The sequence below is a fragment of the Curcuma longa genome, chromosome 20 (assembly GCF_044706935.1).
Source record: "Curcuma longa cultivar G26 ecotype Majalengka, Jawa Barat chromosome 20, ITB_CL_G26_1.1, whole genome shotgun sequence".
Lineage (NCBI taxonomy): Eukaryota > Viridiplantae > Streptophyta > Magnoliopsida > Zingiberales > Zingiberaceae > Curcuma > Curcuma longa.
The window spans coordinates 7,869,902-7,891,561 of NC_133880.1; the positions used below are offsets into that span (position 1 = coordinate 7,869,902).

The 21,660-nt window shown below is 36.3% G+C and overlaps 2 protein-coding genes across 2 annotated transcripts; both read right to left on the reverse strand.

The window, feature by feature from the left end:
• Positions 1–1,370: 1,370 nt before the first annotated feature.
• Positions 1,371–2,777, reverse strand: LOC141812909 (uncharacterized). The gene is made up of 2 exons (XM_074700859.1): positions 1,970–2,777; positions 1,371–1,862 (listed from the first exon to the last, which is right to left on the reverse strand). Exons 1-2 carry the CDS (start codon positions 2,649–2,651, stop codon positions 1,834–1,836), a joined length of 711 nt encoding a protein of 236 aa, XP_074556960.1. The 5' UTR covers positions 2,652–2,777; the 3' UTR covers positions 1,371–1,833.
• Positions 2,778–10,744: 7,967 nt separating this feature from the next.
• LOC141813367 (protein DETOXIFICATION 42-like) lies at positions 10,745–13,703 on the reverse strand. Its single transcript, XM_074701324.1, has 12 exons — positions 13,480–13,703; positions 13,290–13,411; positions 12,836–13,227; positions 12,363–12,498; positions 12,195–12,291; positions 12,017–12,117; positions 11,773–11,936; positions 11,605–11,676; positions 11,401–11,517; positions 11,219–11,314; positions 11,000–11,121; positions 10,745–10,883 (listed from the first exon to the last, which is right to left on the reverse strand). Exons 1-12 carry the CDS (start codon positions 13,686–13,688, stop codon positions 10,841–10,843), a joined length of 1,671 nt encoding a protein of 556 aa, XP_074557425.1. The 5' UTR covers positions 13,689–13,703; the 3' UTR covers positions 10,745–10,840.
• Between the last annotated feature and the right edge of the window lie 7,957 nt (positions 13,704–21,660).

Consider the following 21,660-nt stretch of genomic DNA (forward strand, 5'->3'; position numbering starts at 1 on the left):
TTGAAACCGGAGAAAAAGTCTCTTTATAGTCAATCCCATATTTTTGAGTAAAGCCTTTTGCCACAAGACGAGCTTTATACTTTTCCACATTACCTCTTCTTTGAATCCCTTTTGGTTTTAAAAATTCATTTACAACCAATAGGTTTCATACCTTCTGGTAATGGGACAAGTTCCCAAACTTTATTGTCTTGTATAGACTTATACTCTTCATTCATTGCATCAATCCACTTTTCTAAATGGAACTATCCATGGCTTGACGAAAATTGATAGGATCATCTTCCGTCATACCAGGATCATCCTCATGTTCCTGAAGAAATACATAGTCATCCGACATAGTGCTTCTCCTTTCTCTTGTAGATCGCCGCAATGACACTTGTTCCTCAATAACTTCTTCTTGAGGTTGTTGAGTTTGAACCTCTGGAAGATTAACATTGTCTTGATTTTCTGTAATTATTCCAATATTTTCAATGACCGGATGAGAATCCTGATCATTGTCTAAAGAAATCGGAATAGGAATCAACTCCTCGTTAACCGAAGTAGAAGTTGATTCTTCCTCAAAGACAAAATCCTTTATTTGATTCTTCCCCCCAAACTCAATATCCTCAAAAAATACAGCTGTACCCGTCTCGAAAATTGACTTTAAGTTGGGATCATAAAATTTATAGCCCCTCGATCGCTCAGAATAGCCAATAAAATAGCTGCTAACTGTTTTGGGGTCCAATTTATCCGTATGAGGCTTATAAGGCCTTGCTTCAGTTGGACATCCCCAAACATGGAAATGCTTTAGGCTGGGTTTTCGCCCTAACCAAAGCTCATAAGGTGTTTTAGCAGCTACTTTTGATGGTACTCTATTGAGAATGTATGCTGCAGTTTTTAATGCCTCACCCCAGAGCTACTTTGGTAAGGAAGAATGGCTAACCATACTCCTTACCATATCCTGTAGAGTGCGATTTCGTCTTTCCGCTACACCATTCATGCTTGGAGAGTCCGGCATGGTGTATTGTGGAAACGATACCACACTCCTCTAGGTATTTGGCAAAAGGCCCCGGACGTTGTTCCTGTCCACCTGAACCGTCATACCGACCGTAGTATTCACCACCACGATCGAACTTTACTTTCTTTATCTTTCTGTTAAGTTGATTTTCAACTTCAGCCTTAAATGACTTGAACACGTCCAATGTTTGAGCCTTTTCCTGAATAAGAAAAATGTATGCATATCTAGAGAAATCGTCTATGAATGATACGAAATAGCGTTGACCATTCCAAGAAGGAATTGGAAATGGCCCACATACATCCGTATGTATCAACTCAAGGACTTCTGTAGCTCTATACGCATTCAATTTTCTATCTTTGGTTTGTTTTCCTTTAATGCATTCAACACAGACATTAAAGTCCGTGAAATCAATGGAATTCAGGATCCCATCTGACACAAGACGTTCAACTCTATTTCTAGAGATGTGACCTAGACGTTTGTGCCATAATGCACCCGAAGTATTATCATTTAGTTTTCGTTTAGTACCTCTTGATTCAATGTTTAGGGTTTCATTATATGAAGCATTTGTATCAAGTAAATATAGATTGTCATATTGCATTAATGAACCGGTTCCAACAATTGAATTACCAATAGATAACTGAAACTGATTGTTTCCAAATGAACAAGAGTAACCAGATTTGTCCAAATAACAAACAGAAATTAAATTCCGTCTAAAAGACGGTACCACAAAAGTATCTATTAAATCCAAATAGTGACCAGTACTGAGTAACAATCTAAAGTGCCCTATTGCTTCAACTTCTACCGATTTTCCATCGCCCACAAAAATGCGTCTTTCAGCATCACTTGGCTTTCGGTAGTTCAGGCAACCCTCCATTGAAATACTGATGTTAGTAGTAGCACCGGAGTCTAACCACCAAGTATTTCTAGGTACTGAAGCTAAATTTACTTCAGAACAAACCAAATTAAAAAACATACCCTTTTTCTCGCGCCATGCACGATATTTGGTACATTCCTTCTTTATGTGTCCAACCTTATTACAAAAGAAACAATCTCCTTTGTTTTGTTTCTTTGCACTTGGACCTGCAGCATCCACATTCTTCCTTTTCTTGCCCTTATCCTTAGAGGTGATTGCTAGATGAGCACTTTCAGTCTTTTCTTGCTTCAATCTCTCTTCCTCTTGAACACAATGAGAGATCAGTTCATTCAAATTCCACGTTTCCTTTTGACAGTTAAAACTGACCTTAAAGTGGTTGAATTGAACTGGAAGAGAAATCAGAATGAGATGCACAAGTAACTCCTCATGCAAATCAAGCTTTAATGCTTTAAGCTTTGAAGCAAGATTGGACATCTCCATGATGTACTCCCTTATGTTACCATTGCCCTTATACTTCATTGAAATCAAGCTCTTAAGAATAGTGCTTGTTTCAGCCTTATCGCTTTTGGCAAAGCGCTTTTCAAGTTCTGCAAGGTAATCTTTAGCATTGGTGGTGTCCTTAGACACAGCACCCCTGAACACCTCCGGAATTGCACGCTTAATGATCATTAGACTCATGCGGTTAGAGCGTTCCCACTTCTCAAATTTAGCTTTCTCTTCAAGAGAGCTAGCTACCGTAGGAGTAGGGGGTTGCTCCGTCCGTATCGCAAGGTCCATGTCCATGCATCCGAGAACTATCTGAATGTTCTCCTTCCAGTCCTTAAAGTTGGAACCATTAAGGACCGGTATTGAATTTAAGTTGGCAGAGATATTTGCAACATTAACTGAAAAGAGAACAGAAAATAAACTGTAAATAACATGCACACTACTTTAATTTTCAATCTAGTTCAAAATAATTAGCAAACTCATCCAAGATATTTAGTGCACCATTAATTTCAAGTCTTTGGACAGTAAAATTAACTGCTAGTAATATCCTTGTTGTAATAATCAAACACTAACAATAAAGCACGACAAATAACAAACCCCTCTTTGGATTGATTTGCTATTCTCATGTGAAATCCTTATAATTGTTACGTGTTTACTATCACAGGTAATTTATGTACTCCGGTCAACCATTGACTGTCCTTTGGGCCGATCAAATGATCACATGGAAATACACAATTACAAACATTCAAAATTCAAAATTAAATAAACCAAATTAGAGAGGTCACTTTGGCAACATCATAATTCAACTTATTTAATTTGAATAAAGAACTAAATGCTAATTAAAGAACAAGATTAAAAATGAAAGTTAATCTTTAAATGAACTCACGGCCATGTAATTAATTGTAAAATTAATTAACTGACGGTCATGTAATTAAATTTAAAAAAATTAATTAACTCACTCTTTCATTTAACGGCCATGTGATTAACTGTAATTATTTAATTTAAATAATTAATTGAATTGTAAAATTTAAATGAGGCCCACGCCTCATTTAATTGGACTGTAAATAAGTATTTAAATTTTAAATAATTAATTGAACCGTAAATAATTAAATGAGGCCCACACCTCATTTAATTGGACTGTAAATAATTATTTAAAATTTAAATAATTAATTGGATGCAACGGTTAAGTGGTGGTTTTTTTTTTAATCATAAAACCACCACGTTTCCTTACGTTCCAAAACCACGTTCGCCCAAAACGTGTTTTTTTTAATTAACTTAATGCACGTTCCACGGTTCGGTGGATTTTTTTTAAATTAATTAATTAATTAAAAAAAACCACGTTAATTTCCTGCCCTAACCGCCGGCGCTTGCTTCTGCCCTCGCGCGCCTGCACGGCAGTTCCGACGAAAGCCGCCGACGCCTGCACCAGGCCGCCGTTTCACTTCGCCGACGTCAAGGGATCGCTCGCCGATGCGTCATGGGGTTTCTGCCGTGTTCGTCGTCGGCCAAACTCGCAGAGAAATCGCGAAAAATAGAACAACAAGGTGTTCGCAAAAAAAAAAAGAACAACGAACAGTAGAATTTCTTAAGAACTGAGATAAACCTCGCTCTGATACCAATTGTTGGAGTTTTGCATTTTTCCTAATGTTGAGAAATCTCAACGCATGCATCGTCTATCCAATTCTTAAGAAACAACAAGAAGGAAAAATTCGGAAGCGTACCGGAATCCATCGCTAGCAGCCGAGGATGATCTTCCAAAAGGTGCAGAGTTCCTTAGGTTTCCTTAGTTTCTCTGACGATGGGGATTCAGCAAAACAATTCTGTCGCTCTGCCTTTTGGGGACCATAACCCCTTATAAAGATTGACATATTTCTAATTTGGCCCCTCATCAAATTAGAAATACTACAAATGGTATCCACATTTATAATTCATAACAAATATGCCCTTAAGTCAAATTCCAAATAAAATTTAGATCACAAATTTTGACTTAATTTATTTGATGACCATATATATTCATTAATTATACAAATGTCCCATTAGATACTAACAAGAATGCAAAAGGAGTTGGGGGTCAGTTGATGAAGAGGAATGCGAAAGTACTTAGCAAGTTCTTCAAAAAAAGAAGGAATAAGGAACTTAAGACTGTTTGCCATTTGTCTGTAAAAGAAAGTGGTAAAACCTTCAGGCGATTGGTTAGGACATTGTTGTCAGATTAAGGATTCGTAGATGATGGTCGGACAGAATCTCAAAATGGACACGGATAGCAGAATTATCTATATATGTATAGATAGAGGGAGTGGTCTCAAACCAGAGTGAAGCATTCATGGCAAATAAAATCATTTACAAGAAGCAAGAGGGGCGGATGAACTAAGAAGGAATATCACAAGACTTATTGGTTGAAAGGGCCTGAAGAAGAGGGAACAGCGGGAGCAGTTGAGAGATAGTATAGTGGAGATGAAACAGAGGAGAGTGACGAAGGAAATAGTAACCTTATTCAAGATAAAAGAAAAGTAGGGAGTTTTTCTGGAATTGATGCACAATCCTATTATGTTAAAGGATCATTCGATTTAGGATTTTTGTTGTCAGCATTTTTTTCATCATTAGATGGTGTTTAATAAGCTTGAGGCTGCATTGGGATATGAGTTAATGGAAGGGTATATGAATAGTCTTTAATGATAGCAAAATTTCCTTTTAAAATTTGACGTTGATAATATATGTAATTATTCATCAAAAGTTATATTATCAAGCTAGCCGATTTTATCATGGACCCTATTTTCTATTAATTTTGTTTTTCTATAAAATTTTCCTTATCTATTTGGATGCTGGATTATTCCACATATTTTTTGTTCAAACAGTCGACTTACACCCTCCTTCGATTAGACTTAAAGGGAGTCTTGTGATACATCAATATTTCCGCTACATAAAAAAACCTTCACTTGGTCACAGAATATTATATGTGGTATTTTTTTATTAAAATAAAAAGAATTTGAATCGTCTTTCCACAAAACAAATCTATTATAGAAAGAAATCGGATCATCTTCCCATAATTTAGATCCATTACAGAAATAAGTCAGATCGTCATCCCATGATTCAGATCAGTTAAAGAAAGAAGTTGGATCGTCTTCCCATGATTTAGATCCGTTACGAAAAGGAATCAGATCATTTTTTAGCAACTCGGATCTCTTACAACGAGAAGTCAGATTGTCTTCTAGCAACTCAGATCTAGTTATAGAGGAAAATCAATTCATCTCCCAATCTCCCTATAATGTAGATCTATGGTAAGAAAAGACTCAAAAGATCCAAAAAGAGTTTGGCCGAATTCACAAGTATTCAATTTACTTTGCAGAGACTCAGTATTCATAAAGCTTACTCATCTAAGTTTAGATACTACTTATTGGGGCATAAGAGAGTTCATTCGAGTGAACGAACAACTCAGTTTGGTGATCAGATACTAGTAGTGGATTAAACAAAATGAATGGTTGTATCATATAAGCGATTAAGCTATCAATACAATTATCTACTATATCAAGTATAAAGGGTCTGATGAAAAGTTGTGCCAGTTATAAACATATACATATATAAAGTAAAGGTGTGGTTATCAATTACTTATTTAAAGTCACACTTGAGTATGTGAGGGATGCAAATTATTCCTTGCATTCAAAAGATCATGACTATCAGAGTTCATTTGAAAAGCCACAATCGTTGGAGTTGAAGGAAAGATCACCTTCATTAAAATAAAGAGGCTTCAATTAATGAAGAGGTTGGGTTTCTTTTTCTCTATAAAAGCTTCTTCAACTAAAGGTGTGCAATCACTAATATCATAACAACATTTCCATACTCTCTGTTCACTTTTCCGTACTATTTTGACTTGAGCGTCAGAGAGATAACGCTAAGGTGCGCCTTGATCCCCTTTTAACCTATTGCTAAGCCTGTTCAAAGGTGATTGACTCCCTAATAGTTGATTCCCTGGTGGTCGACTTCTAGACAACTGACATCCTGGTAGTTGATTCTTTGATGGTCAATTCCTTCAGTCGATTCTTTCAACCGACTTCTTTACACTATAAAAATTTAGATATTTTGCGATGAATTTTATAATGAATTAAAAAAAATTATTGTAAAACTATTTGGTGACAAAATTGACGATGAAAAAATTTTCGTGGGTAATAGCTCGTCGCCAAATTCTGTGATGAAAAAATATTTATTCGTCGCTAATTTTGCAACGAATTCAATTTTCATTGCTAAATTCATTGCAACTTGGCAATGAAAACTATTTTCATCGCAAAATTCAAAATCGTTAATCTGTGATGAAAAATATTTTTTGTCATAAACTTTACGACGAAAATAGATTTTTGTTGTCAATTAGGGATGAAAAATTATTTGTCACAAATTGTCGATGGATGAGATTTGGCTATGAAATATTTTTTCATCGTCAATCTACCAATGAAAATAGAATTTCATCATCAATTAAATTATTTTATTGCCAAATTGATGATGAAAGCCAGTTTCGTCACCAAATTAGCGATGAAAGCCAGTTTTCATCGCCAATTTAGCGATGAAAGTCAGTTTTCATCACCAATTTAGTGACGAAATTCTATTTTCATCGCTAAAGTTTTGATATACAATATTTTATGATAATTTTATGATGAAACCATATTCGTCACAAAATATAAAATTTTTTCCCAGCAATTGCCTATTTCATTCTCCAATCATGTTTACATAAACCAACCTAACCTTGTTTCATTCTTCAACTTTACATATAAATAATACTTAACAACAACATTCTAAAACAATCCTCAATCAATCCACATTTAACAATCCAACATCATTCAAAACAAACAAACAATTCAACATCATTCAACATATACAATATCATTCTAAACAAACAAGTCATGACAATATAATATCCAACATCAATCTAAGCAAACAAGTTATTCAACATCATTCTAAACAAACAAGTCATCACAGTACAAGTTAAAATAAACAAATTAAATATATCCAAGAACACATCAACATATCCACATCAAAACATCTCATATCAAAGTCTCAAAACGATGATCAAGATACAAAAAATATCATCGTCCTCAGCATCATTCTTGAAGATACTTTCTGCTCCACTTTCTGATCCGTCCATACTTCTTCTTTTTCCTACATCAGAAAATAAAATATAAAAAGTATCATTTTATACAAAATAACTATAATATGTAAATACTTACTTCACATCGCCATCCTTGATCTCACCAACCCTATTCCAACCCAAAATAACAGTACTAATTAATAATAAAAAATAAAAGATTTACAAATAAAATAAAAAATATAGAGCAACACTAATTTTGAGAAAAATTAAAATTATACACAACTAGACTATATGAAAATCATCATCATCACCGTCATCACCAGAACTAGGAGAGAATATGACTCGGAGCGGAGCCTAACTGAAGATGTCGTATTATGAAATCCTATTGTTGGTGCATTTCTCTCATTTTTTTCTTCATCCCTTTGCAATATTATCCCCTTCAAATTGCTAACCTCTTCAGTTAGGCTTTCTATTTGTGCCCTTATTGCTGGTGGGGTGAAAGAAGATGTACCAGCAACTCTGATGGGTTCTGCTCAAAGAACTCATTCTCCAATATCCTTTCCCTCCTTTGGAATCCCCACTCGCCTCCAGCCAGATATTCAGATCATTCCCAACAGAGGGCTCAGATCCATCATTGTTATCACTAGCACTTGAACTTCTCTGTGCTAGCTCTAGTTCATCATATTTCTCCTGTATATTGTAATAGAAACACATTTAATAAGTTAGATAAAGTAGGTACATAACTATTAGAATCTAATTAAGTTAGAAATTAAAATTCAAGTTTAATCCAAACCTTAATAGCTCTAGCTCTATCCCTGCTCCAAGTCTTATCTTTCTTTTGAAATGTGTGGGTAAAAGTGTCTATAAATAGTAACTCCTTCCCCATTTTCTTAGCCTAAAAATACATTGTTAGAAATAATATAATAGTTTAAAATCAATTAATAACTTAGTGTTTATAAAAAAAATTATCAATCTGCGTGTATGTTCATCAATATTGATTGAGCCTCCCGCATATGTCACAGATGAGTCTCCAGAATTATAAGTTTGATTTGCTTTATTTTGGTGACTCTTTTGTTTGCTTTCCTCGATTTGCCAAAAATCGAACGATCCTAGCCTAATTTTTCTCGGTGATGCACGGTAACTTTTTCCCTAGTCTTTGCATGATTAAATACATGTCGAATGTGATCCATATTTTTTTTCTTAAAAATTCTCTTTATTTCTAATTCTTCAGATGACTCCCAATTGAATGCCCACTAAAATTGAAAAAAATAATTAATTATATATTTATTTTAATTTCATATATAAATTGAAGGGGATATATACCTTAAACTCGTTCCACCATAACTCTTTTGTGGGTGCTGGAGTGCTGGTATATGTCATTGAAGCCCCTCCTAATGGTTATTCACTATTTTATTTATCTCACTGAATAACACGTATAGAATTTTAAAATCTATCATAAAATTATAAACAAACATTGTTAAATAATTAAGATAGTAGTTGAAAAAAATACTAAATTGTTAAATACTTATGAATCTCCATGAGGGACTATATACTCTCGAATATTTTACAACTCAGTAGCGGACTGTCTGGCCGAAGGTACTAGAGACTGCAATGGACGATGAATACTGGACGAAGGTGCATGAGATGGTCCTGCCGGATCAGGAGGGGCGTAGGTACAATGTCAGGTGCCGAAGCAGACTGGCCAGGAGTACTCCGTCTATGGCCACCATGTCGAAACTGTCAACCAAAATTGTTAGGAGATAAAGTAATAAATATTTATTACATAATAAAGAACATGAAAAAACTTACCATATTTGCTAACAGATCAAAGCAGGTGCAAAATCAAACACCTAAATAATGTCACTTGTAATGGCCTATAAGAAAAACTACAGTGCATTAACAGATAATCAAAATATTTAACAATGAGACAGTATATAGACAATTAAGTAAGCAACGAGTTATATAAATGTGCAGATTAAAATTAAATTTACTTATAAAAAATACATTATCATTTTTAAAAGATCTCCTTATTTTTTATTATATAATAACATCAAAGTCCTCATTTTCATTGACATTTCTCATCATCGTCATTGTCGTCGTCATCGTCATCAGATTCGTCAAATTCATTCTCTTGAATTTCACTTGCATCCACATTTATCACTACTCCGTTGAGATCTCGTAATATTAAAATAATATATTCCTTAGTTTGAAATGTGTTCATAACTTTCTCTTGTTGATATGCAATGTCTTCCCAACGTTCCTCAATCTTTTTCATACTTTGATTTTACAAACAACCCACCAATCATTTTTGTCATGTTTCAAACTAGGATATGAAACATAGAATACTTGAATCAATTGTTATGCCAACACAAATGATTTATATCTTTTATACAATCTCTTATGATTTATTTCAATCAAATTATACCATGGATGCACCTTCATTCCTCTGACTGGGTCAAACTAGCAACACATAAATAAAATAACTTGCATTTCTAATATGGAGTATTCTACCTCTATAATTTCATCAAGCAAATCATAAAAATCATTGATTGCACCTCTATCATGATCTGATGACTGAATAGATACCCCACTATTCATTGTAGTCTTCCCCATTCCATATTCTTGAGTATGAAAATTATATCCGTTTATGAAATATGCTGATCAAGTGTATACCAATGCTTTTGGACCCCAAGAAAGATGAAATAGAAATTCTTACCAAGATGAGCTTGATTATCATGAATCTAAAGTTAAATAAATATGTTTAAAAGTTTTCATATGTATAAATCATAGTGCAATTTAGATTGAATACTTACATATGATTTGAACCATGAGTGCAAATTCTTCTTCACAAAAGTGATCAAATTCTTCTTTGCCTCCGAAAGATATCCAAAAGGAGAAGGTATAGTGATGGTAATCATTAGAATTAGACCTTAGATATAATCATTTTGGAAGGCGATGAATCAAGCAAAATTAGTTTATCTTTGTGCTTGACATTTCTTTTGTATTGTTTTGTGCTTGCCATTTCTTTTGTATTTTTTGTTTTTATTTCCATTGCGTATTAATGTGTTGTAGACAAATACAAGATCAAATTGACGCGAAAGGAACTATTCAACCCTCCCCTTTAGCTCGCACCGATCTTAATATTTTATTCACTTTATTAACTTCATTCTGAATTTCTGGATGATTGGATAAGTAAATTTTAGTGTTGGGTCAAAACCCTACTTTCGAGAGTTTCCCTTTGTTACTAAATGCTTCAGCAACATAAAATTCATATGCATGACATAAGAGCTGATATGCATGGAATTACAAAAGCAAATATAAAAACTAAAGCATCTCTGTTATTTTATATATTATGCAAATGTTCTCTAACAGGGAAAGTAAATGCTCAAACAAAAGACACGTTATAAATAAATCATCTCCTCAGGAACTCCCATGGCCCCCTTGCTGCTCCCATCCTGCACAAAGATGAAAAGAAGAAATAAAGCCTCAAATGCCTATTTCTTTTCCTTTTTTTTTTTTTGGTTTGTTATTCTGCAATAAATAAAACAATGTCAATTTTAATATTCTGTACCTCCAGGTAGATGCAAGCATCCTGATGGCCATGTAGATGATCAGTGCTATCCAGATTCCTATGAATCCATGAGTTTGAGCAAGGTATATCAGAGAAGGAATACTAACAGCAGCCACACCAACCTGGATTATATTACCAGTAAAAGAAAATAAAAAATGAAATCTATGATTTCATCGACATAAAAGCATCATGAAACTAAGCATAAATCAAAGGACTTGCCATAGAATAAGCTGCAAATGTGTAATCAGAGGCTCCAAAATTGATGCCATCAAACACAAAGGCCAGCGAGTTGATTGTTTGTGTTCCAGCAACAAACTGCACAAGGAGAAACCATGTCTACACTGTCAAGATCGATAGCAACAATATGCAGTCAGCTTGTTGCTTCAGATAAAGATTCATACTGGAATAGCTTTGTGGATCAGTTTCTGCACTTCGATATCTTTGGTAAATATTCCTGACCCGAATTGAATCCCTACTCCAAGCACTAGCGAAAGAGCTAACCCCAACACTACACTATGCTGAAGTTTGCAGAAAATTTGATCAGTAGAATTCCCTTCATAAATACTGAACAAATCGACTGGATAAGAGCTCAGCTCTTTAGGTACCTGCAATACACGAGCTGTCGCAAAAACAACTTTGTGACGATCTGACCCCGTGAATGAAGTTGCTAGTATTGCCTGCAAAGAACATATGTGATTAATTTCACAGGGACAACAGTGCAGGATGATAGTACAGCGAAAGGTAAATGCGCGACTTGATTCTCTCTAACCAACCTGCCCGGCAACAGCCAATCCATCGGCGAGCAGAGACGTCGACAGCCAAAGCTGCAAGCAAATCTGGAAGGCGGCCATTGGAATTGGTCCTTGGCGTGCAGCCAGGGATGCAGCAAGTGTGACGCAGAATGTCACTGCTATTACTCTTGCAAGGAGCAGAAAACCTTGAACCCACAAAACAAAAGGCTGGTTTGAATGGATTTACTCACTTAAGCAATCGAGAACTTGAGTTTAAGGATCTTACCACATCTGAGAAAACGACTAAACTTGAGGGCTTTGACACTTGGCGGCACAACATCAACCTTCTGCACTAGTCTACAGAGCAGTATCAGGGTTATGAGGTACCTGCAAGAGGACCAACATTTTGAATATGCTGACAGTAAAAAGGATCAATCAGAACATGAGATGAGATTGATAGTTACTGAGAAATAGCATGGGCGATGGCTGCACCACTGACGTTCATATGGAAAACAAACATCAAAATTGGATCGAGGATAATGTTTGCAGCATCCCCCACAACTGCAGATAGAAATTAACATGTTGCATGTTAAGTGACTCTTGTGCGATATTTGTGAGATTTAACAACTAACCAGTCGCATAAAGAGGAGTTTTTGTGTCCTTGAATCCCCGGAAAACACCTTGCATTGCCAAAGATAAGAGCACAGCAGGAGCACCGAATGACCTCAGTGTCAAGTACCTCAGAGCAGGAGCCAGCAGAGGAGACCCCTGTTTCACAGAGAGTAATTTCTTGGCATGGTTATGTTATACTTATTTATTTATGATCTTTGAAGAAGATTTAAGCAGAAAAAAAGGGCCGAAAAAAAATGTAGGCCTGGTTTTGGTTAAAAGATCTCGAAAGAGTGATCTGAATAGTCAAAGATATAGCTGAAACAGCTTTCCTGATTCCTTCTTGCCAACGTTGAGTGTGAGTGTTTGTCGTTAAAAGGAGACAAATAAATAAGATTTCTTGTCCGGAATCAACTCACTCATGCCTGACACATATTTTGATGGCAAACTTTGTCTTATCATATTATATGTGTTCATCAATAATGAATCAACTTACAGGTTTTACACCCATGATCCTTAGCATCAATTTTGCTGAAAAAATGAGGAATATGGCTTGGAAAACACCGAGCACTCCTCCAACAATCAATGCTGAGGTGACTGATGGAATGTATTTCTTCTTTTTTCCATATCTTTTGCAAGCAGCAGCAACATGCGATGTGCTGCTGCTCCCTGCGTTCTCTGAATCTGCAACAGGAGGCGGCTTAGTATCTGATCCAGGAGAAGCCTTCTCCAGATCTTGGACCTTGCCTTCCTCCATGCTTTTACTCATGATGGCATCTTCCTCTGCTACGAACGAGGTCGTCACACTGATGAGAGGGTAGATGCAGATCTTGGACACCTGGTTGAAGATGGCTATAGACACTCCTACTGCACCAATCTCAATAGAACCTGCAAAATTATGCATGAGCGATATTCTTCCTGCTAGATGTGAATCATAACCCGGCGCGTACCTAATCGGCCAATGAACGCAGTGTCCACTAGAGAAGCAAATGGATCAGCTGCCAAACCCAATGCTGCAGGGACTGCAATCCGCAGAATCTCTGATCCAAGATCATCCAGCTTGAACACACTCCTGGTAATGAAATTGTTCATCCACCATTAACGTAAAGAAATCCGAAAAGCGAGCAGTTTATCAGTTACCTTAAATCTAGAAAGAAGATATGAAGTCCAGTTTTCCTTGGTTTGCTTAACGCGGACAGTGTCTCTTCTTCTTCCTCATTTTCTTGATCCTGAGTAGGCATATAGAGTACTGTCGCCGTCGCAGCTTCCTCGCGCGGTTGGCCGTCGACGTTGTCATCCAAGGAAATGCTCTTCTCGGATTCGACGTCGTGGCCTTTGACTGGCTCCATTCCTCTGGCAGTAGGGGGACTGCCAGTTCAAGAAGAGGAAGGAACAATTTATAGATCCATTTTAAAGAAATACAGAGATAAAAGAATTAATGTAGAGAAATAAAAAAGATAAAAAAATATTTTTCATGTCTTATTGTATCCAAAAAAAAAAAACTTCTCACGATAAAAATAAATAAATATTTGACACTTATTATAGTAATAAATAAATAAAAAGTTGATAAATTGATTATAAAAATTATTATATTCTCAAAATAATACTTACCATATTTGGACTCCCAAAATATCATTTATTATATTTCAACACTTCTCAAATTGAAGCATGAATATCTAAAGTGCCTAACTTACTCAAATGAGATTGAAAGAACAACTTTAAGTGGCATTTGAGCGTGTGAGGACGTAAAGATAGTAGAAATTTGATTTAATCAAATTTTTTCTTTAATCACATGATAGTTTATTTCAATATGTTTTATCCATTCATAAAAAATAAGATTCACCGTAGTATTTAATATTATTTTATTATCATAGTGCAATATGTCAGGATCTAAATTATTGATTTGTAAGTTCTATAAGAGGTATTTTAACCAAGTTAAATCACATGTAATTGTTGGCATTGCTTTATATTCTGTTGAGGAACGCAAAACAATTATTTGTTTCTTTGTCTTCCAGGAACTAAGAGAGGAGCCAAGGAAAATACAATATTCAAAAATAGAATTCTTGTAGTGGGACAGCCTCCCCAATTGGTATCACAATAACCAATCGAATTAAGATCATTTTTACTTCGAAGCAAAATACCTTGTCCAAGTATTTCCTTCAAATATCAGAGAACTCGAATAACTGCATCAAGATGTGATTTACATGGATAGTGCAAAACTGATTAAGAAGATACACTGAATAGGTGATATTTGGACAAGTGATTGTTAGATAAATAAGTTTTCCAATAAATTTTCTATCGTGAAGGATCTTTAAAGATTTCTCCATCTTGTGAGTTTTAAGTTTTGTTCCAGGGAAAAAGTGATTGGTGCAACTCCAAGGATCCCCATCTCATCGAGTAAATCCAAGGTGTATTTTCATTGTGATATAGAAATTCCTTGTCTTGATACTTTTATTCCCAAAAAATACTTTAACTCTCTAAGGTTTTTAGTTGAAACTGCTCATGAAGAAAGCTTTTGAGAGTTCTTATTGTAAGATACTAGAAATTTTAGGGTTAGGATTAACTAATTAAAGGCTCAGTTTTTAATTGGGCCGAATTGAATGTGTTGAAGTCCAAATTAGTCAAACCTATTAGGTTAATGGGTCGGATCTAGAATTAGGTTAAACACATAAATTGCTAGTGGTAGAGAATGGAACTCGCCTTGCGAAGACGAAATCAATGAAATCGATTTGGGTCAAATCAGAAGTCGTTTAGTTAGTGAACCAAATGATTCAATTTGAACTAAATTAAACCAACTTAGTTTGGTTCGGGATGGAAGAACTTTTGACAAAATAAAAGGTATGGGAAGATTTGTCTTGTGAAGACAAATCAAACAAAAACTAATTTGGGTCAAATTGAAGGTCGTTTGGTTAGTGAACCAAGCGAACTAAGATTAAACTTGGTTCGCTACAGTAACCAATTTAATGGTTATAGTAAATCATAGGTTTTAAGCCAGTTTATTCCAAACCTTAACCCCGATTTAAAAATTATTGTGCATTCCTCATTATAACGGGAATCCCGGTTCGGCCGCCTGCCTCTTCTCCGCTCGACCCATGATTTCCCCCATGCCCGTGTCTCATGCAGCGCCGAGTTCGACGGAACCGACGGACGTCACCGTCGCTCGCGCCTGGGTCTACCGACGAGGAATTTGGGTAGCTAAGCTATAAGAAGGCCGCCGATGTGAGCAGCCCGAACCTGCCTCTCCTCTTTGTTTCGCCGCCCAGAAGACCTCAGCCGCACCTCCTTCCTTCGTGATCCCCTCTACAATTGCTACCGCGTGAAGACCAGCAAAGTTGCACCCGCCGCCTTCATTACGACATTCCCTTCTCCTTTCCTTTCTCCGTTGCTACCCGTGTACCCTGAAACAGAGCCACCGCCACACTGTCGCCGTCGTCCCCTGTCGACCAACTCCATCCTCTACCCTTCGTCACCGCCACGTGGAGAAGACGCTGTCGCCTCCCTTTGTTGTTCTTCTCCTTCCCCATGGGTGCACCGCCACCCTCTGTATTCGACCGCGAGAGGGAAATTGGACCTTGATCGGAGCTAGGTTTCAACTAAAAGGGACGGGAGCTAGCTTGATCTAGGGCTTCTAATTTGAGGTAAGTTTGGTTTGGGTTTTTGCTAAGATCTTATCTGAATGCCTAATTCTAAGGTTTCTGAATTTTGGGAGTGTATTTCGGTGGGATCTGTTCATGGTTGTGAAATTGTTGAGGTATGGATTCAGTGAAGAAATTATTGATCTGTTGATTAGGGTACAATGATTAATAGGGTTTGTTTGGTTTGGGGATGATAACCTAATACGTGGAAGTAGGAGAAAAGAAAGAAGATAACCATAGGTTCATTAATTTTGGATGGCTTAATTAATAGTTGATGATTGGTTTAATTAGTGATTAATTAATGAATTTAATAGAGTTAGTATTTGATTGATCTGTTTAATAAGATTTATGGTTAAGTATGGATTGAACTTAATCGGGTGTGTATGATGAGTGGTGTTAACTGGACTTGGTTGGGTTAATCCGGCCAAATTGAGTTAATTTAATCTGGATTAAGTTAGTGTTTGATCTGGTTAAGGTTAACTGGAGTGTAGTTGGATTTGGTTGAGTTAGTCTAGATTCGGTTGGGGTTTATCTTGTTGTAAAAATTTAATATAATATTATATTTAGAGGGTGTTGCATTTTTATAAATTGCAGAACCTTGATTTGTAGATTCTATTATACAGAGAGGTTCTTATTTTGACGTGCGTCTTATCAGGTGGGTACTCCTATGCTTGGTCAACACAGGTCTTTTCGTAGTGCATGATTATCCTGTTGCTATTCTTATTACATTCGTTGCTTGATACTTACTGTTGACCTTAATATGATCCAATTATCATCAATACAGTTTCCCTTTCAATTAATGTTTATCTGTGCTGACTTATTATGATTGATATTGTATATACCTTGGTAGATGTAGTAGTCATCAATTGAACTATGCATTATAGCATCATGTTGTTGTTGTTAACTCTCACTGCCTGTGTGGGTGAGAGCATTTTAGCACTGCACAATGTGAGTGCTACCAGGACTAGCTAGATAGCTCTCCTAGAATACTACCCCTCCCCCTCGCGTGTAGCTGGTCTGTTGTTAGAGTGGGTGATTCCTGTCATGCATCCCAGTTCACTGTATAGTGTGGGTGTCTGGGGATGTTGAGTACAGATAGTGACATTTTTTCCCGCTCCCTACTCATGTGTAGTAGTCTGTTGTTGGAGGGTGTATAGTTGTCCTGTTTGACGCCCCAGTTCACTGTAGTGGGTGAGTGACTGGGGGTGGCGAGTGTAGACAGTGACCATGCATGCATTTGTTGTTAGTTGTTTACGGCATTTATGGTTGTTGCATTTGTTGTTATATGATTGTGGTTGTTGCCCTTGTTGTTAGATAATTGTTGCATTTGTGTGACATGACCTATATTATTCTTGTATTATATGATACCTGTTAGTTATACATAGTATGTTGATCTTGTTTCTTAAGTATAATATTGAGACTATATATCCCGTTGACTCATTATATGTATATGTTGTGTACTTCCATTCTAGTACCCACTGAGTATTTTATATTCACCACCCAGACCCTACGAGTTTTTTGTCTCCTCAGGTAGGAGATAAGGATATTATATGAAGCTTGGTGTTCTGTCGGACTGCCCCCATCTCACAGCAGGAAGAGTTGATTCGATTTGTGGTTTTCAGATTTTATTTGGTTGTGTGGTTTTGGATTATGTATCGATCTGTGGTTTGGGACTTATGTTCATGTACTTGGATTTTATCATGGTTATAATTTCGCTTGCGCTGTTTCTTTTATCAAAGATTTGTGGAGTTTTGTGCGTATTTGCGCAATTTTAATTATCGTAGACTTGTGAAGGTTCAAGGTTTCATTTTGTTGCTGTGGTGTTACATCATTGGTTGTTGTTGTAGTTTGATATTTCTACATGTATGTGTGTAGTTGTGGCCATGTGTGCCCTTATATATGAAGTGTAGCCTGTTGGAGTATGTAGTTTGTGGCCGTGTGGGCCCTTATGTATGAAGTGTAGCCTGTTGGATATGTAGTTTGTGGCCGTGTGGATCTTAATCATGTGGTTTAGGAATTATATACACATGTTGTATTGTTGAGCGACCGTGTAGGCTCTTATGCTGAAATGTATTCAGGAAAAGTTGAATTGTTACAGGGGAGATGCTGTCAAAATTTTTCGGATAACTATCTCTCGGGATGTGACACTTATGACATTAAGATAAGTTCTCATGATTATCATATCATTAACATAGATTAATACAACTGTGAATGAGTTCCCACATGTTTGTGTAAAGAGTGAATAATATATCTGCCATAGAATGCTTATATCCAACCTTTTGAATAGCTATAGAAAATTTAAAATACCAATTGAGTGAATCTTGATTTAATTCGTAGAGTGACTTCTTAGTCAACAAACGATGTTCTCCCCCTGTCGATTATAATCGGGTAGAGGAAGCATGTAAACTTCTTCATCAAAGTCATCATGGAGAAAATATCAAGTTGATGGAGAGACCAATCACTAGCAGAAGCTATAGCAAGTAGACAATGGAATGTAACTAACTTGACAATAGGTGCAAAACTCTCATTATAATCTAATCATTCAACTTGTGTATAACCTTTAGCGATGAATCACACCTTGTAATTCTCAATGGATCCATCTGATTTGTATTTGATTTTATACACCCATTTACAACTAATTGACTTCTTTCCTTTAATTAAAGAAGTAAAGGTCCATGTCTCATTTCCAAACTTATGGCCTCTTGCCACGTAGGATCTTTCTTAGCCTAGGCAAATGTGTTAAGTTCCACAAGTCTAGAGATACGAGTAACAAAGGCATGATGAGAAGAAGATACATTTTTATAGCATATAAAATTTTCTAAAGATAACGAGTGTCGTTACCTGAGTTTGCCATTGAAGATGATGGTGAGAAAGCAACTTGGTTTGAGAGTAATGGAATCATGTAGCCAAATTGATGATTGGCGAATATGTTATGATTTTTGTAATATAGGTTCATTGGATTGAACGATAAGAGGTGATATATTGGATGTGGGTCTTTCATGAATGATATGGTTAGTGTTTAAATTTTATAAGTATTTATAGATGTTTCTTTCTAAAATGAAGTAGCATGATCATGTATTGGTAAAGGTAGCATCAAAGAGTCATTTTCATCATTTTCTTTCATAGAACAAAAAGGGAATGTGTTTATGAAAAATAACATCTCGACTTAAAAAAATTGTTTAGCCTCTATGTCATAAACTTTATAAGACTTTTGACAAATAGGATTGCAGGGATCTGCATGCGCCTAAAAATAATTTTAGTCGCATAATACGCAGCGAAAAAAGGATTCCTCCAGAAGATCCATGCGAAAACCATATTCGTTTTATCGATTCTATCTACTGGAATCGAAGTTACCTTCGATGCGAGCCCTTCGCAATCCCGACAGCAACTCTTACCTTCAAAGGTTGTCGGATCTCAGCGCGATCAGTGTGTTTGTGCCTCCATGGTATCCACACGAACACCGAGTTGGAGAAGAACCAAACTGTGGTGCTAGCCACAGATCAAGTTCGGCCAAGGAGGTAAAAGAGAAGAGGAAGAGGAAGAAGAAGAAGATCTCTCATCAAAAGCCTCTCACGCCCCTTTTATATCCAACCATTGAATATGAAGGGTTTTGGCTCTTCGTATTCCATGGAATTAATATCTTATTAATCCCATGCATAATGATCATGCAACCCTCTTAATGGATTCGAATTGACTTAAGTCCAACTCGAATCTCACTCAAACCGAATTAGCACTAAGGGTTGACACTAACAATCTCCTACTAGCACTAGTGCCAATCACTGTAATCCGAATCGACTTGAGTCTAACTCGAGTCTAATTCAATTAGTCTACCTTGAGTCCCACTCAATAAGTCTAATCTACATTAGACTCAACATAATGGCCTAATAATCCATCACATGAACCATCTCCAAATCACATGTTCTAAGTGTGTGACCCAATAGGTTCTCGTAACGTTGACAATGTCTTTAAAACTATTTTAGAGATATAAGCAAAGAGCGGCATCTAGCAATACATCATTGCTACCCAAGTGACGAGAATGTTGAGATCCGACACAATCTTTCGTGACTACTATCTTGTATGACTCAGTCCTTCCATCCTTGATGTCTAGATTGATCAATGAGGCATAGATTGTGTCATTCTCTTATTAATCATGAATTTCTTGATCTCCAAGTAGACTACTCTATCAAATAAGCTCAATATCTCATATTGACTTATTCGAGCATGATCATGCATTTTTGCAGTCCTACTTTATCAAGGGGCCTATAGATATCACTTCCGTCATATGGAAGGGATAGATCTCATCTACATCACTCACATCCCTCTGCATAACTTATTGTATACCCAGTGATCGCCTTTATAGTCATTCTATTACAGGTGATGTTTGACGAAGCCAAAGTATACAACTCATTATGTAGGGAACCGTAGTGACTTCAGGTCTAAGGACTATTCATACCAATAGTCACATGAGAATGTTTATGACACTCATATAACGATCAATGAAACATTCTCATGGCGGGTCAATTCAGTACACAGTCTCTAATATGTACCCATGTGTCAACATGATATCACATATCCATGACTTGTGAGATTAAGTTATCAATTGACCTACATGCTAGTCTTAACGCATTAATATTGTCCTTGCATATTAGTGCTCAACTAGGAATAGTTAAGAGTAGTGTTCTATATATGTCCACAGACTCTCACTATCAATTCAACCAATTGATATGCTGTAGACAAGAACCTACTACTCAAGAACACTATTATATTTATTCATATAACATGGATAAGAAATAAATATAATAAGCAAACCTTGCCTTTATTAATGAATATGAAACATGTGTTCTCTAAACAATCATCTCATGATTGGCACTAAGGTCTGATACTAACAATATCCCACTAGCACTAGAGCCAATCACTGTAATCCCTAAGACCCAGTAACCTAGTGTGACCATCATGCTTCCTCTGTGCTAAAGCCTTGGTCAAAGGATCCGAAATGTTAGCATCAGTATCTACTCTGCATATCCGCACATCTCCTCTATCGATGATCTCTCGAACGAGGTTCCTTAGCCTATGATATAGTCCCGTTGTTGTCACAATAAAGCTCTATAGGGCTCTCGATACTAGGAACTACACCAAGCTCAGAAACAAACTTTTTGATCCAAACAAACTTTCTCGATGCTAGGACTCATGAATCGAGTTTTCAGACACCAAATAGGTTGCAACATCGAAGTATACATGAATGACATACTAATCAAATCAACTCAGGCTGAAAACCTAATCAATGATGTTGAGGAGATATATAGTATCTTGCAGAAGTATAATTTCAAATTTAATCCAAGCAAGTGCTTGTTTGATGTGAAAAGTGATCACTTCCTCGGATACATAGTCACCAAGAGAGGGATAGAAGCCAATCCGAAAAAAGTTCAAGCCTTGCAAAACATGGCTTCATCGCGAAACACCAAGGAGGTCCAGAGGTTGGTCGGACGAATCACGATGGTTCATATTACAATCAACTACAAAGAGCCTTCCATTCTTCAAAATATTGCACAAAGCTACTAGATTCACCTGGGATGAAAAGTATGAGCAAACTTTTAACGATTTAAACACATACTTAGCAACTCTTCCAATTCTATCCAAATCTGTAACAGGCGAACCTCTGTGGCTATATTTGTTAGCTTTTGAGGGA

Coding starts and splice junctions, on each gene's coding strand:
- LOC141812909 (XM_074700859.1), bottom strand. CDS start 2,651: ATGGACATGGACCTTGCGATACGGACGGAGCAACCCCCTACTCCTACG. Junction 1,863..1,969: donor TGCATGGCGCGAGAAAAAGG/GTATGTTTTTTA, acceptor ATTTCAATGGAG/GGTTGCCTGAACTACCGAAA.
- LOC141813367 (XM_074701324.1), bottom strand. CDS start 13,688: ATGGAGCCAGTCAAAGGCCACGACGTCGAATCCGAGAAGAGCATTTCC. Junction 13,228..13,289: donor TGCGTTCATTGGCCGATTAG/GTACGCGCCGGG, acceptor ATAATTTTGCAG/GTTCTATTGAGATTGGTGCA. Junction 10,884..10,999: donor ATGCTTGCATCTACCTGGAG/GTACAGAATATT, acceptor ATCTTTGTGCAG/GATGGGAGCAGCAAGGGGGC.